Below are 14767 nucleotides of genomic sequence, written 5' to 3'. Positions count from 1 at the left end.
ATGCAAAAAGTGAAAAACATTTTTTCTCAAAATAAATATATAAATAAAATAAGATTTTGGAGGAAAAATAATTGATAATTTCTAGATATAAAAAAAAAACAGCCGTTAGTGGCAGCCTTATTGCTTTTTAGCTCATAATGGTTCGCTGTTTTTTTTTTGGTTTGTTTTTGCACATTCCTCCAGACTGAAGTATAAAATAATAAGTCTGCATTATTTTTATTTACTCAATTTATCTTTGATATAAAAATGTATTTCATTTGAAACATGAAGCAAAAACATTAGAAATCTGGAAGGTAGCAAATACCTTTACCCAGCTCTGTGCAATTATTTGATATTTACCTAATGGTGAATAAGTTAGTTCAGTTCTAACGACTGATGAATTAGTGCATGAATAATAAATATAAAAATGTCAAACCAAGGTTGTTTTTTTTACATCCATAATAGGATTCTGTACAGAATAGTTGTGATTATGTGGAAAAACTAGAATTAAATGGTTTTTCTGCAGCTGCTCCGTTCTGGTTACCGTTAAGTTGAATTGAATCTGTATAAAAATCGATCCGTTTCTCTCCTGCGCAGGTCACTACGACTACCACTACGGCTACAAGTCGTACGACACGAAAGACGGACCTTACGGCCAGAAGTTCAGCAACTCTGCCACCTACTACTACGACAACATGAGCAGCAGCGAGCTCTACGCTGTGGACCAGGACCTGCTGAAGGACTACATCAAGAGGCAGATGTAAGTGTGGCTTCTCCCCTGGCTTGCAGCTGTTAGCTGCTCCCACCTGCTGTAGAAGTGATGAGCTCCTCATGTCTCTTCTCTGACTGGACATCAATGGAGAAAGAAAGTTACAGCTCTGATCGCAGCATGAAGCCCAACCAGATGAAATCCTGTGTTTCTGTGCAGTGATCCTTTTATACATCATACATCATTTGACAGGTTTAGAGTTGAACTCATTAGACCAGATGATCCAGACGTTGTCCAAGAAACACCTGGGTGTAGAGTTAAAAACAGGTTCTAACAAACCCTGGATGTTGTTGTTCAGCTTCAGTTTATCCTGGTTCTTCCTTATTATTTCACAGTTTTATTATTCATTTTTATAGGTAACAAAATTCAATGTTTCTTTTTAAATGGCTTCATGCTGATAGCAGCCATTTAAATATAAACTTTGCAACCGAAGTGGGATTTATTGTTTTTGTTCAAAACCCTAGCCAATAAAGCTAATTTTATCTCCGTTAGAACCATGTTGATCTACCATAACCCGACCTGGAGATGCTGAAATGCTCCACCTTTAGGCCCAGTTTGAGTAAAAAAACCATAAACAGAGTATATGAGTTATAACAGACTTCAAAATTAATCATTTTACGAGTTTTGTTTTTTGCATCTTTAAACAGCAAAGCTCAAGTTGAATAAAGCTTATTCCCTGAATGGCAGAACTCCTTTTTCCAGCTCTTTCCCAGTAATGAAGCAGCTTTGTCTCCGGTCTCCCACAGTGAGTACTACTTCAGCCTGGACAACCTGGAGCGGGACTTTTTCCTCCGAAGGAAGATGGATCAGGAAGGCTTCCTGCCGATCGGACTCATCGCCAGTTTCCACAGAGTTCAGGCCCTCACCACAGACGTCAACCTGATTCTAGAGGTGAACAAAAATTTGACAGAAATTTGCAACTTTTTAATAATTAGCCTGTTTTAAAAAAAAAAAAAAAAAGCAATGATAATAAATGTCCTGTCCTCACACGTCATCCACATACTGAGTTTTGGGTGATATAATACTGAGATTAGTAAATGTGGAGATTTTTAAAAGCTAAACGTTTGGTGCATTGAAGTAGAACTGGAGAAACAAAGATACAGCAACAAACTAAAAGCACATCAGCAACAGCTTTTCTTTCTCTGTGATGATTAATGGCGACCAGAGTTGAGATAAAACCGAAAACATGTTCTGAAAAGATCGACATGGTTTTATCTCCCAACTGAGAACTTCTACGTATTTTATTGGGCTTTTATGCGAGAAAACAAAGCTTTGAGTTTCAAATGACAAAATGTTTTTGTATGGCGCTGAATGCTGAGAATCTTCTTCCTTTGTATTTCAATATGCAGTTTGATGTTTACAGCGTCACCACCTACTGTTGATTATTACAGCCCATTGTGAATAACTTCTGGGCCGATGCAGTTGGGAACACCGGCTGTTAAATCTAAGGATGTCCACAAACGTGTTTTCTGTTTAAAAAATTCAGGCTCAAATCATCTTTCCTCGGTTAAATTGAATAGTATTTAATAAGCCTCCTGTATAACAGCTAATAAATACATACCTCATGATAATACCAGTTCAGAAACGCATAAAGAAACTTTCATAAAATATTAGGGTTTTGCTGCTGTACGGATGGCCAAAAGGGACAAAATTAAATAAATATAGCGTGAAATAAATAAACGTTCCAGTAAATAATTAAATGTACCAATTATTTAATACATTAATTGAATAAATATACCATTAAATGATCAAATGCACAATTAAATACTTGTCTAATAAATAATTAAATATACATTTTAAAAGATGAATTTTGAAGAACTAATTCATTTACAGACAATTATTTTGTTCATTTAAATATAGAGCGAAGTAATTTGATCTTTAAATCTTTTTTGTTGGTTCTGTCTGTGGTTCTATGAAACATTCAGACGGTGAAGGGAACAAAGGTGCTAAACACAAGGAATGAATCGCTGATGTAACAAAGATCCAATTTATGCCCTGTTCTTTACCCGAACTTCAATTCATATTCAGAAATACTTTACTAACTTGGCAGAAACATATATGTTGGTTCTACATGTTTTTTACACGTCTGAATCTAAATCTATGAGGTTTAAGCTTCAGTGATCCTGGATTTCTTTAACATGCAGGCTAACGGACTGTTTTTGGGTTTGCTGGCAGGCTTTAAAGGACAGTAAAGAAGTGGAGGTGATTGACATGAAGATCCGTCGGAAGGAGGATCCTGAGAAATGGCCTCTTCCTGGCCTGATGATGCCGAACCACGTGCACACAGACTTTTCGCAACTTATCAACTGTCCCGAGTTTGTTCCCAGGCAGATGACTGAGGGGCTGAGAGGTGAGCAGCGATGCCTCTTTGTTTCCTTTCTTTATTCAGAAAACTCTATTTATAAAGGGATGCACCAATCAGGCTCTTCTTCAGGTCTCTATCTGGTTTTTATTAAGCTACAAAATAAAAATGCTGTTTGATGCATTTGTGGTCTGAAAATCATTAGTTTTGAATAATATTTCAGTATTTGTAGGAAGAGTGTCAGATACTGACCACTGGCCGAATGATCTCTGCAGGATCCTCCAGATCCTCCACACCAGTGCAGCAACACACCAAGACTGAAGCAGACACGTCCAACCTCAAGACGATGCCAAAGGGCCTCTCCGCCAGTCTGCCCGACCTGGACTCTGAGTCCTGGATCGAGGTGAAGAAGAGGCCCAGACCCTCGCCCGCCAGACCCAAGGTTGGAAACGTTCTAAGCTCCAGGAATGAGTGTTCGCTTCATCTCGTTCCATTTAGTTCTGTTCTAAACACACGTTGATCCATTTATTTAAGGGAATAATTCATCACTTGGTTTCATCTCATTATGAGACATCCCACAGGTGTTGCACTTTAGTTTTCATTCCTGCATATTTCACCTATTTCCATCTCCTCCACCTCCTCCTGTTCTCGTGCTCGCTCGACTGATGCAGGCACCTCCGTTGCAGCAACAGAAGGAGAAAGACGATTCTCTCCGATCTCCGGTCCCCCAGTCAGGCTCCTCGCCCGCCCCTGTTACCTCAGGAAATAAGGTGAGGAAACACCTGAGCTGAAGAGATGAAGCTTTTAATGCGCTGCAGTAGAGCCGCACAATATATCCAATCGTAATCACGTACTCCGGTATTGGTGTTAAACATTCCTTGCTGTGGGAGGCACCAACTAGATAAGTCTTTTGTGCTCAAATGTCAGGAGAAGTATGAGATTTCTTCTCAGAACCTGTAAAACATCTGTTTCCTCTCCCCACAGTTGTTGGGCACGCTGTGAGTGGAGTCTCCAGAAGTGAAGATTAAATGTGTCTGTTCTTCTTGGATCAGGATGGAGCAGAGCAGGACGAACCGGAGGAGCTGGACTTCATGTTCGATGAGGAGATGGAGCAAATCGACGGACGTCGCAACACCTTCACCGACTGGTCGGACGAGGACTCCGACTGCGAGCTCGACGACCACGACGTCAACAAGATCCTGATTGTGACGCAGACGCCGCCATACCTGCGGAAACACCCCGGAGGCGACCGCACGGGCCACCACACCTCACGGGCCAAGCTGACCAGCGAGCTGGCTAAGGTCATCAATGACGGGCTCTTCTACTACGAGCAGGACCTGTGGGACGACAAGTATGAGCCGGAGTACGCCACCATCAAGGTGAGCGGAGGTTCTCTACATGTTTCTGGTTCTGTCACTGCTTTCATGTTGCATTATTGTGGTTGGAGGCTTTTCTGCCTGAGACCAGAGGATGAGGAGCTTTCTGCACCTTCAGTTGGAGCTCTTTCTGGATTAGGAGCTGAAACACAGAGCGGTGGGTTATTTTTGTTCTGTATTGTTGCCACTGCAGCCCATTGTTTCATTCTTGTGTTGGCCGTGTGGATATCCAGCACCATGTGGAACTGAGACTGCACGTTGATAAATAGACCCCCACCTGCAAGGCCTCTGCCTGACGGGGGCCGACGAGCTGCGGGGGAGACATAGATGGAGGCTCATAGATCTGAAGACGCTCCAAACGTGGGTCATAATCCTGAAATGAGATGTTGATGTTTGGAAACTGGAGCAGGAACGGCTGCAGCTGCTGTGTTTTCAGGTCTTTCCGCTGTATAAAGTCCAGGTTGTGTTGATGCGAAGCTGCCGGGTCAGGTCACGGCAGGTTGGAGGTCCGATACGAGGGTGAAGCGGGGCTTTTGGGCGGCTATGTTTTGCTGCTGCGTCTCAGTTTCTAGACTGCTGCCAATAAGGTCTGACGACGATGAGTCTTCTGAGGTCAACCTTCTCATGGTGGCTTACTTTTCCTTCAGTGGTATTTCAACACTGTTTGAGGGCAGTAATACTGACTGATTCGTTGTCTTAAGTTTCTGTGTTGTCTCAAATTGTTCAAATTTATTTTTACGTTTAATTTTTTACAGCAAGAGGTGGAGAACTTCAAGAAGGTCCACCTGATCAGCCGCGAACAGTTCGACTGCCTGACGCCTGAACCCCCCGTTGACCCCAATCAGGAAGTCCCCCCGGGTCCCCCACGGCCTCAGCAAAGTAAGGAGACAAGCTTACAATCAATGTTTGTCTAAATTATTATCAAGGGACTTTTGTATGATTAAATTGGACTTATTTTGCGATCGTTTCCACTTTTTGTCAGGTTTTAACCACAAACTTCACTGTATTTTATTGGGATTTTATCTGCTAGAAAAACATGTAGTGCACAATTGGGACAAAAAGAAAATAATTTATTCTTTTCAATCTTTTTATAGATGAAAGTCTTTGACTTTGAGTCAGTACTTGCTGCAGTTGGGGGTTGGGCGACATGGCAAAAATATTATGACTGTTCATTTAATTTCGGTTTTTTACTGAAAAACAACGATTTTGTCACGATCCCCTGACATAAAACAACCAGAGAGTGTTTGTTTCTAAACAGATTTTAAGCAGCCAAATGGAGTCGAGCAACGTTGAGGTTTAATACGTTCACATTTTTTAAGACTTGGAGACTCTTAAACTGTTTGCTGAACAGAACATTTTTAAATTTTCACAAACTGCCCCAACTGTTGTCCAGACAGAGGTGTACAAACTTTTTGACACTCGGGGGCCTAGATCCTCAAGTTGACACTTTTTATTTTCTCCAGTTAAACACACAATAGAAACTGTGATTTGTTCTCCTTTTTTATTATTATTTTCGGATTTTTCTTGACCTAGAAAACAATCTAGTCGGTTCTGAGTCACAAGAACAGAGTATGGGTCGCTCTTTGCCAAGTTTAAAGAAAGTCACTGGATGTCTGTGGTCCTCTTTACTGTGACTCTAAAATGAAAGCAAAAGGCGTGGTAAATTATAGACAAATAGGGTGTTTTCTATCCATCTATTTCCCATTTCATGAAGATTTTATTTTGTGGCTGAATATCTTGGCCTAAAACAGTTTAAAAAGTGTCCGCCTGCATCAACCGCCTTGTTGGGGTCACACAAAGTCAAACCAAGGGTTCCACTGTAGCTCTGGCTGTATGTTTAGAGTTGTATTCTTGCTGAAAAGCGGTTTTGAAACCTTACTTGGAGACGCATCGTTTTCTTCCTCTTCTGCCCCGCCTCCAGTCCCCACAGACGCTTTAGCAAACAAGCTCTTCGGTGCCCCTGAACCGTCCTCGACGGCCCGATCGCTCCCCACCACCGTGCCCGAGTCTCCCAACTACCGCAGTGCCCGGACGCCGCGCACACCGCGCACGCCTCACCGGAAGGACCCGACCATGACCCCGCGCTTCTACCCGGTGGTGAAGGAGAGTCGACCCGTCGATGCAAAGGTACGTTGACCTCAGAGATTAAACCTTTTAAGCTTCACGAGGAAGACGGCGGCTTGATATTTATTTAAATCCGTGTGTTTGTTTGTTTTTGTCTGCATTATTTTAGACACCGAGGAAGAGGAAGACTCGGCACAGCTCCAATCCTCCTTTGGAGTGTCACGTAGGCTGGGTGATGGACTCCCGAGAGCACCGCTCCCGCACCGCCTCCGTCAGGTGAGACTTTAAACACAAAGGATCCAAATGCTAAGGTTGCTTTACGGAGCCGTCAAAAGCCATGTTATAGAAAAACAGCTTTTTGAACTAAAACCTTTTAGTTTTTAATAGAAAAATCCTACTTACTACTGTTTATTACACATAAAAACTGTATCAGTTATTCTGTAAGTTGTTTTTTTAATAGAAGAAAAAGAGAATCAGTTTTAATCAACTGCTTTAAATATTATTTGTAATTTCAGTATCTTAACTTAATCTTAAAAATGTTGCCTGTAATTAGTTTATGATTGAATTCATCTTTAATTAGAATAGAATAAAACACAACATAGGAAAAAATAAAACTTTACAGTTGTTAAAAATGGCAGTTAAGGAAATGTGCAGCTGTGTAGGCAGATTTTCTATGTTTTTATTCAAGGTGAGGATTTAAAAAATGTGCCTGAATATTTATGCATTAAAAAGCTGCAAAATATTATTTACAGGAGTAAGGAAAAACACGTTAGATCACCACCAATTCAGTGAAAATTTAGAAAACAAATTTGAATCGGATCACAAACTGTTATCACTTTGAGAGGGTCCCTCAATCATCCAGAGTCCTGAGTCCATTGTGATGTTCTCTTCAGGGTCTTCTAGAGGACTTTAGGTCTGAGGGTGGAGAAGGTGGCTTATTTTGGGTCTGTTTATTTGACTTTACATTTTGCTGAAAGACCCAATGGCGACCCGTATTCAGTTTACCGACGTAGCCAAACGTCCTGGGCTTTAGGAAGACAAACGGGCCCACAGCACCACAGGTCCTTTACTGTACCGTAACAGTGAGTATGGGGAGCTTTCCTACATATTTATCTACCAAGGTCAGCCATAGTCTCACCTGATCAAAGTTCCAGTTAAAGCCCCGGTAGATTTGAACAAACTCTGCATGTTTGCATTTGTGATGGCTGGAAAGAAATGGGTTTTTCCAGACATGCAAACATTGGGCTCATAGATGGCATCTAATGGTTGTCATGGGAACTTTGTCCTCGTCCAGCCTTGTTTACCACATTTCCAGTTGTTTTAAATGTTTTAATTATCACTGGGAATTAGGGCTGCACAGTATTAGGAACCTCCTTCAGGTTTAGCATCCTGTTCACCAAGATCTGTACCAGGTGTGGACATAAAGGGAGGGAAAGGTCACCCCAGCTGGCCAAATATATGACATTATTGGCATAGTACGATAGCTTACCAGATATCGCCTCCGAGCCCCTCCTTTGCAGCTGTACCCTGACTCTAGATGGGGGCACCCTATCTAGATTAGGTTAGCAGCTACTTTCTTGGAGCCTTTTTATGATTCATGAACGTAAACAAATAGCACGTTCTCTTTATCTTTTCCATTTTGAAAAGTGGCCAGGACGGGACGGCCTTTATCCCACATCACGATCCTACCCAGAGAACCAACTCAGATCAACTTAAAAGTATAAATGACTGAAATGCTCCTTCCGTTCTCCTCCCTCAGCTCCAATGCCAGCCCGTCTGAGGGTACCCCCGCCCTGAGCAACATCGGCTGCACGCCTCAGTCCCTCCCCAAGTTCCAGCACCCGTCTCACGAGCTGCTAAAGGAGAACGGCTTCACGCAACACGTTTACCACAAGTACCGCCGGCGCTGCCTAAACGGTGCGTTGCTCAGCATCTGTTGCTGTCTATGTCTCATGGTAAAATAATCATTGATAAGAAATGACTTGAACGGCATTATCTCCACCAATCACAGAGAGGAAGCGGCTCGGAATCGGCCAATCACAGGAGATGAACACACTCTTCCGGTTCTGGTCGTTTTTCTTGCGGGATCACTTCAACAGAAAGATGTACGAGGAGTTCAGACAGCTGGTGGTGGAGGACGGCAAGGAGGGCTACAGGTACCTGTTTGTTAATTAGACATTTTAAACAGTTCCTTAGCATTTCATTTTAGTTGTGGCTGATAGAGTTCAAGGTTCAGAGCAGAAAAGCATGACATCTTCCTGTTGGTTGTTTGCTGCAGGTACGGTTTGGAGTGCTTGTTCAGGTACTACAGCTACGGCCTGGAGAGGAAGTTCCGACCGGACATCTTTAGGGACTTCCAGGAGGAAACCATGAAAGATTACGAAGCTGGTGAGGAAACTAGGAGCAGAGTCTTTTTACATTAACTAGGACATGTTTTTATATGATGGACCAGGAGTGGGGTAGTACATACTTGTGAAGTGGAAGGAAAAAATATATTTGGGGTTTGAACATCTGAACACCGTGGTATGCATTTAATCTGATAAATCCAGAGTTAATCCAGATGTGTGTTGCCTGATCTGTATGAATCCAGCTGTTCTGTAAAGGCCTCAGTGGTTTGTTAGAGAACATTAGTGAACAAACACATCCTCTTGAAGACCAAGGAGCACAGCAGACAGGTTCTGGAGAAAGAGGTGGAGAAGTTTTAAGTTAAAGTTGCATCTTGAGAAAAGGAGAGCGTTGATCAGAGAAGCATCCAAGATGGAGCTCTGGAGGAGCTGCACCTGAGCTGTGCCAGTAGAGCCGTGTAAACAAAAAGCTCGGAAAGAACTGCAGGTCTACTGTAGTGCTTCCTATCCTCCTGTACAGATCAGAACCCTGGAACACATTTACACACCTAAAGCCACTGGTCTTCCTGGAAGAGTTGCAAGAAAACAAAATGGTGAGAAGTCCTGCTTGCAGTGCAGGAGAGACGGCAAACGTGGAAGAAGAAAGTGTTCTGGTCAAATAAGCGCATATTTGAACCTAACACTGCGTATCATCCTAAATCCACGATTACCACGGTGAAACGTGGTGGCAGCATCATGCCTGCGGGAATGCTTGTCTTCAGTAGAGACAGGGTAGCTGGTCAGATGAAGGGAATATGGATGGAGCTGAATACTGGACAGTTCTGGAAGAAACTCCCAAAGAGGTTGCTAAACACTGGGGATGGGATGGAGATTCAAACTCCTAGCAGGACCGTAAACATACAGCCAGAGGTACAACGTATATTCATGTGTTAGAATGGCCCAGTCAAAGTCCAGAACTAAATACATATGCATATCTGCGGTAGGACTTGAAAACTGATGTTCATGCACTCTAAATCCGATCTGACAGATATATCTCAGCTTCCAGATGCCCAAAGCTTATGGAGACAAACCCTGAAAGTCGTTCTACTGAGCATTGATTATTCACAGGCTGAATACAAATGCTTGCCACACTTTTCAGATTTTTGGTTGTAAGGAATGTAAAAACAAACTCATAATTTTCATTCCTCTTTTCCTTGTACTGTGTGGTGGCCTACTACACAAAATACAACGAAAAAAACATTTGATGTTCAAGTTATAAATGTGGAAAAGTTAAGAGTGCAACTTCTTTCACGGCACACCGTACTACCTGTTTCTCTCCCCTGATCTTAGGTCAGCTTTATGGACTGGAGAAGTTCTGGGCCTTCCTCAAATACTCCAAAGCTAAGAACTTGGAGATCGACCCCAAGCTGCAGGAATGCCTGAGCAAGTTCAAACGTCTGGAGGACTTCAGAATCGATGTAAGTAGACCAAGCCATGGTCCCTGGTGTTTAAAAACATCAATGAAGAACAACAGACCACCAATGAAAACTGCTTCTTTCTGTTTCCAGCCACCGATGGAGGAAGGCGGACGTAGGAGACGCCCATCCAGCGGCGATGGCCGGCGCCGGCATCCCTCTCAGTCCTCCGGCCGACCCCATAGCCAGACGAGCGGTGCCGGCCCCGCCGCCGCTGCTGCTACAGGCTCCTCAGCCAAGGATTTTGCCAAACTCACCAACCAGAACCAGAAACCCCCCTCTTCTTCTGCAGAACCTGCACCAGACGCCAAAACACTCAAGTAGCTCCACAGCTGGGAAGACCAACCATCTGCACGGATCGACCCGACCACGTCTGCATGTCGCCGGTTCTCTCTGTGCCACCGGAGGGGGAGGGGCTCTTTATTTGTTCATTTGATCAAATTAAAAAAAACTACTCATCAATATTCTTTTATTGATTACTTTACAGTTTTTAGAAGTTTTAATTTCACTAAAGACTAAATGTTTTATCGGACCGTCTGGTTCAGATTGATTTTTTTTCTCCCTGCCCGCTCTGTCTCTGAGAGCCTGCTGACTGGAAGGTTTTTCCTCCTCCTCCTCCTGCCTGCCTGCCCCACATCCATCCGGACCAAAGGGGTTCGGACCGAGCGGCAAGCCTTTTCTCTCCGTTACGGGGCTCAACATGACATACTTTATTGCTGGACTATGAGGGGAAAACTATTAAAGAGCCAAATGATAAAAGAAGAGACTTGTTTCACCCTTCGTTATGGACAAGATTGTTAAAGGTTGCCTTATTTTGATGGTCTTGCTGCTTCCCACTTGTGCCCGCCTCTGTGTTGTTACATTTCTTTCATGGCTGTTTTCAGCAGAGGCCACCAGGTGGGGCTGTAGCTGCCAGGTTTCCCCTCAGCTCCCACTCGTCTCTGTTGGTGAACCGTCTTCCTTTCGTGTCATTGGATCTGTTACAAGCTTTGAGATTCCTGATGGAAGCTGGTCGCCCTTCCCTCTGAAGACACACGAAAACAAACTGAAGATGACCTTCAAGGTGCGCTCCTCCTTCCACCTCTCCGTCATCCATCCATCCATCCATCCAGCCAGCCGTCAGCAACGCTAAACCACAGGAATCTGGATTCCTTGAAGACGCAGAGGTGGAACCTCTCTGCCTCCCATTTGGTTTTTACACATCCGTCGCAGGCATGAACACTAACGAGTGCGATCAGGACACAAACTGGAGCCACACGGGTGGCGGGAACCGTATCCGGACCGGATCGGACCTGATGATATCAAAGAGGAGGAGTTAATTCAACACTTGTGTAAATGTGAACTGAACCGATGAAGAGAAGCGATCTCAGCTGCCGGCTTCGTTTTTATTGTTTATAGAGCAGAGAATATATTTGCCTTACATGTCTTTAACTTTTTCTTTAACTTTTAGTTCTTTTTACTTTCAACTTGCTGCGTTTCTGGCGCTCCTGGCAAACTGCTTGAACAGCTGTGGGTTTGAATTGGAGAACTTTGATCATCACATAAAAGGGAAATTTGACTTTTGGTGATCAAATCTGATTATTTTTAGTTCAGACAAAGCGATATTTCCAACAATAACATGGCGAACTGATTATTAAATCATCAGCTGAGTGTTTTCTTATGTTTGTTCATGAAATTCCTACATTTTTTGGATTTGAATTAAACGAAACATTTTCAGTGAAAAGTTTGAGTTCACCTGGAGATAAAAAATAAAATGATAAACGGTACATCTTAATAAATTAGAAAATCACTGAAAATCTCATTATTTTAGTCATTTGTTTCAGAAAGTGAAACTCGTATGTTACACAGATTCATTACACACAGGCACACATTTCTGTTTTGGTTTGATTATGGCTTTAAAAGAAGGATTTTTAATACAGAAATGTGGGCCAAGTTGTCCATATGCTGTATAGAATATGCACTCGGTACCCAGTTGGGCCTCCTTTTGTTTAAATGACTGCATCAGTGCAGCATGGCACTGCTGAGGTGTTCAGAAAGCCCGGTTTGGTTTAATTGGGAGCCTTCAGCTCGTCTGCAGTGTCAGGTCTGGTCTCATCTTTGAAGAGCATCTCCATAAAGCTTGCCGACAGAGGGAGATATATTGCTAGATGGTTGACCTGACTTTAGACTAGATAAAACACAGTGGACCAAAACCGGCAGATGGCATGTTTTTCAAGAGCTTTAACGTTGAACCTCAAGCAGTGTCCCTCTCCAGAGTCTGGGACCTTGATTTGGAAAATTTACTATCACCCAAAAAGAGGATTCTGCAAAATCCTCTGAAAATATCCCTGTTGCTTGTTCACTTTGTTTCTACTGCACTTTTTCCTTCCACACAACTTTCCATTAATATGCTTGGAGACCTGCCAAAAGCTGACTCTTCAGTGATTCTCCCTGTCTCACCCTCCTTGTGGAAGGGGGTCAGTGAGCTTATGTTGGAGAGCTGTCAAGCCAGCAGTCTTCTCCATCATCATCATGTAGGTCATTACGTAATATTATTGTTCTTAAAAGTCATATTTATTGGTCTTATGCAACGTTTCTTGATTTAAATTTGTCAAGAAACTGACCTTTTAGGTTGTCATTAGCTGTAGGGCATATTTATGTTAATAAGAGAAATAAACACTGTATTTAATGAATCTTTAAAAACACGAGTTTCACATTCTGAGTTGAATCGCTCAAACAAATCAACTTTTTGGTGATATCCTACCTTGTTGAGCAACGCCTGTATTGCTGACGTCTTCTCGCGTGTTTAGCTGAATCTGTGCCTGTTTTCCTTCACCTTTCTGCTGTCGTTGTGATGGAGGCCGTCTGTTCTCAAGGTGCATGTCGCGTTCGTCCTCGTCAGTGTTTTTGTTTTCTCGTCTTGTTGGGCGTAAAAATGCAAAGTTGTAGCTGAGGACTGAACCGGTTCCGGTCTTTCAGAGCCGATGGACAGAAACAGAAGAAAAACCCATCGTCTCACATGACCCTCCCGCTAATGTGACCATCTCCTGCTTGCAGACATTCAACGGGAATAATCACGTTTCTTGTGGGAGTCAACAGCCTTCTCGATCAGCGTTGAACTGCTAGCTGCCCGTATAAACACTAGGGGGCGCTGCCTGCTCAGTTCGGCTGAGGACGGAAAGATCGAAGATCCTGACTGGAGATTGGGTGGAATATGGCTGCTTATGAGACTGAACATAAAAGGACAAAGTTTCCATAAAGCCATATGAATAAGAACTAACTGAACCATTCAAATAGTTCATTTCCTTATCCTAGGCTTGTCATGAGGAAAAAAAAAGATTAAAACGAGGATAAAAAGGAACAAAAAAAATATATAAAGTGGAAAAATGTAAAATACTTGAATGAGATCTTGTATTATAACATTTAATATTCATAATATCTGCTTTGTAGGCTGACGTGATTCGCTATTAGTGTTATTTGTAATTTCTAGTAATTATGCTTTTCCTTTAATAAAGAAAAAAAACAGAAAATGGACAAAAAAACCTTAAAAGAGCAGCTGATGTGTGGTCATTTGTGATCAGAGGGGTTGGGCTGGGTGATGCTCTGTAGAAGAACGTAGATGTACTCTGAAGAACCACAGACCTGGTTTACATCTACCATCCTGGTCAAAGATGTTCACTCTGACACTGATGAACTTTCTGGATGCAGTATTTTTAGTCTTCTAAGCTCAGGCTGTTGGAAGCTCTACTGCCTGGTAGCAAGAAGGTCCTGGGTTTAGAATCCCTGCCTGGACCTTTCTCTGTTTGCATGTTCTCACAGGGCATGTGTGGGTACTCCTCCTCTTCCTCGTCACAGGTCAGAAGTATGCCCGTCAGGTTAAACGGCTGCTCTAGATTACCCAAAGTGGGTCTCTTAATGCATCACTGAAGTGTTGCAGATAAACACTTCAGCCCCCCTGAGTCAATAAATCCAACTCTCTGTGCAGCTGCAGGTCTTGTAGGATGTCTCTCTGCCAGCTTTGCACATCTGGACTGATTTTTGTTTCCATTCCTCTTTGCAAAAAAAACTCAAATGTCCATTAGATTGGCTGGACAGCTCCATCCATTTTTATTCTTTTGCAAAGCTTACATGTCTTTGCATGATCATGCTGTGGGGTTTACATGTTGGCTGAGCTCCCTACATGGTTTGTGTCAAACTGCAAAATGGCTTTCCTCTTAGCACTGCTCCATAAAGGCCAGCTTTGTGGAGTGCACAACTAATCGTTGTGGATCTCTGCAGCTCCTCCAGAGTTACCAGCCAATTGGTTTAGATGCAGCCATGTCTTAGCAGGTTTGAAGTTGTGCCATATACCCTAACCCTGCTTTAACCTTATCCCTCACCTGTCTGCTTTGTTCCTTGGTCTTCATGATGCCATATGTTCACTGTTGTTGAAACCTCGGAGGCCTTCAGAGAACATTTGGATTTATACTGAAGTTAAACTGCAGACAGAGGGACTAGGT

The 14767-nt window shown here is 42.9% G+C and overlaps 1 protein-coding gene across 5 annotated transcripts in view; it reads left to right on the top strand.

Annotated features, from left to right (window-relative positions):
• larp1 (La ribonucleoprotein 1, translational regulator) overlaps positions 1-13823 on the top strand; it is a 59546-nt gene extending 45723 nt beyond the window's left edge. For 4 of the 5 annotated variants that reach the window (XM_047379375.1, XM_047379377.1, XM_047379378.1 and 1 more), the window contains 14 exons: positions 577-739; positions 1495-1639; positions 2924-3098; positions 3326-3492; positions 3722-3820; positions 4103-4429; positions 5182-5305; positions 6348-6553; positions 6660-6766; positions 8250-8407; positions 8502-8646; positions 8769-8878; positions 10165-10292; positions 10383-13823. In XM_047379375.1, coding sequence (XP_047235331.1) covers positions 577-739; positions 1495-1639; positions 2924-3098; positions 3326-3492; positions 3722-3820; positions 4103-4429; positions 5182-5305; positions 6348-6553; positions 6660-6766; positions 8250-8407; positions 8502-8646; positions 8769-8878; positions 10165-10292; positions 10383-10613 — 2285 coding nt within the window. In that variant the 3' untranslated portion in view covers positions 10614-13823. The remainder of the gene's footprint in view (positions 1-576; positions 740-1494; positions 1640-2923; positions 3099-3325; positions 3493-3721; positions 3821-4102; positions 4430-5181; positions 5306-6347; positions 6554-6659; positions 6767-8249; positions 8408-8501; positions 8647-8768; positions 8879-10164; positions 10293-10382) is intronic. The other variant, XM_047379376.1, reaches the window with a different exon arrangement.
• The last annotated feature ends 944 nt before the right edge of the window (positions 13824-14767 follow it).

The sequence above is a fragment of the Girardinichthys multiradiatus genome, chromosome 11 (genome assembly GCF_021462225.1).
Source record: "Girardinichthys multiradiatus isolate DD_20200921_A chromosome 11, DD_fGirMul_XY1, whole genome shotgun sequence".
Taxonomy (NCBI): domain Eukaryota; kingdom Metazoa; phylum Chordata; class Actinopteri; order Cyprinodontiformes; family Goodeidae; genus Girardinichthys; species Girardinichthys multiradiatus.
This window is presented reverse-complemented; position numbering and strand designations above follow the sequence as displayed.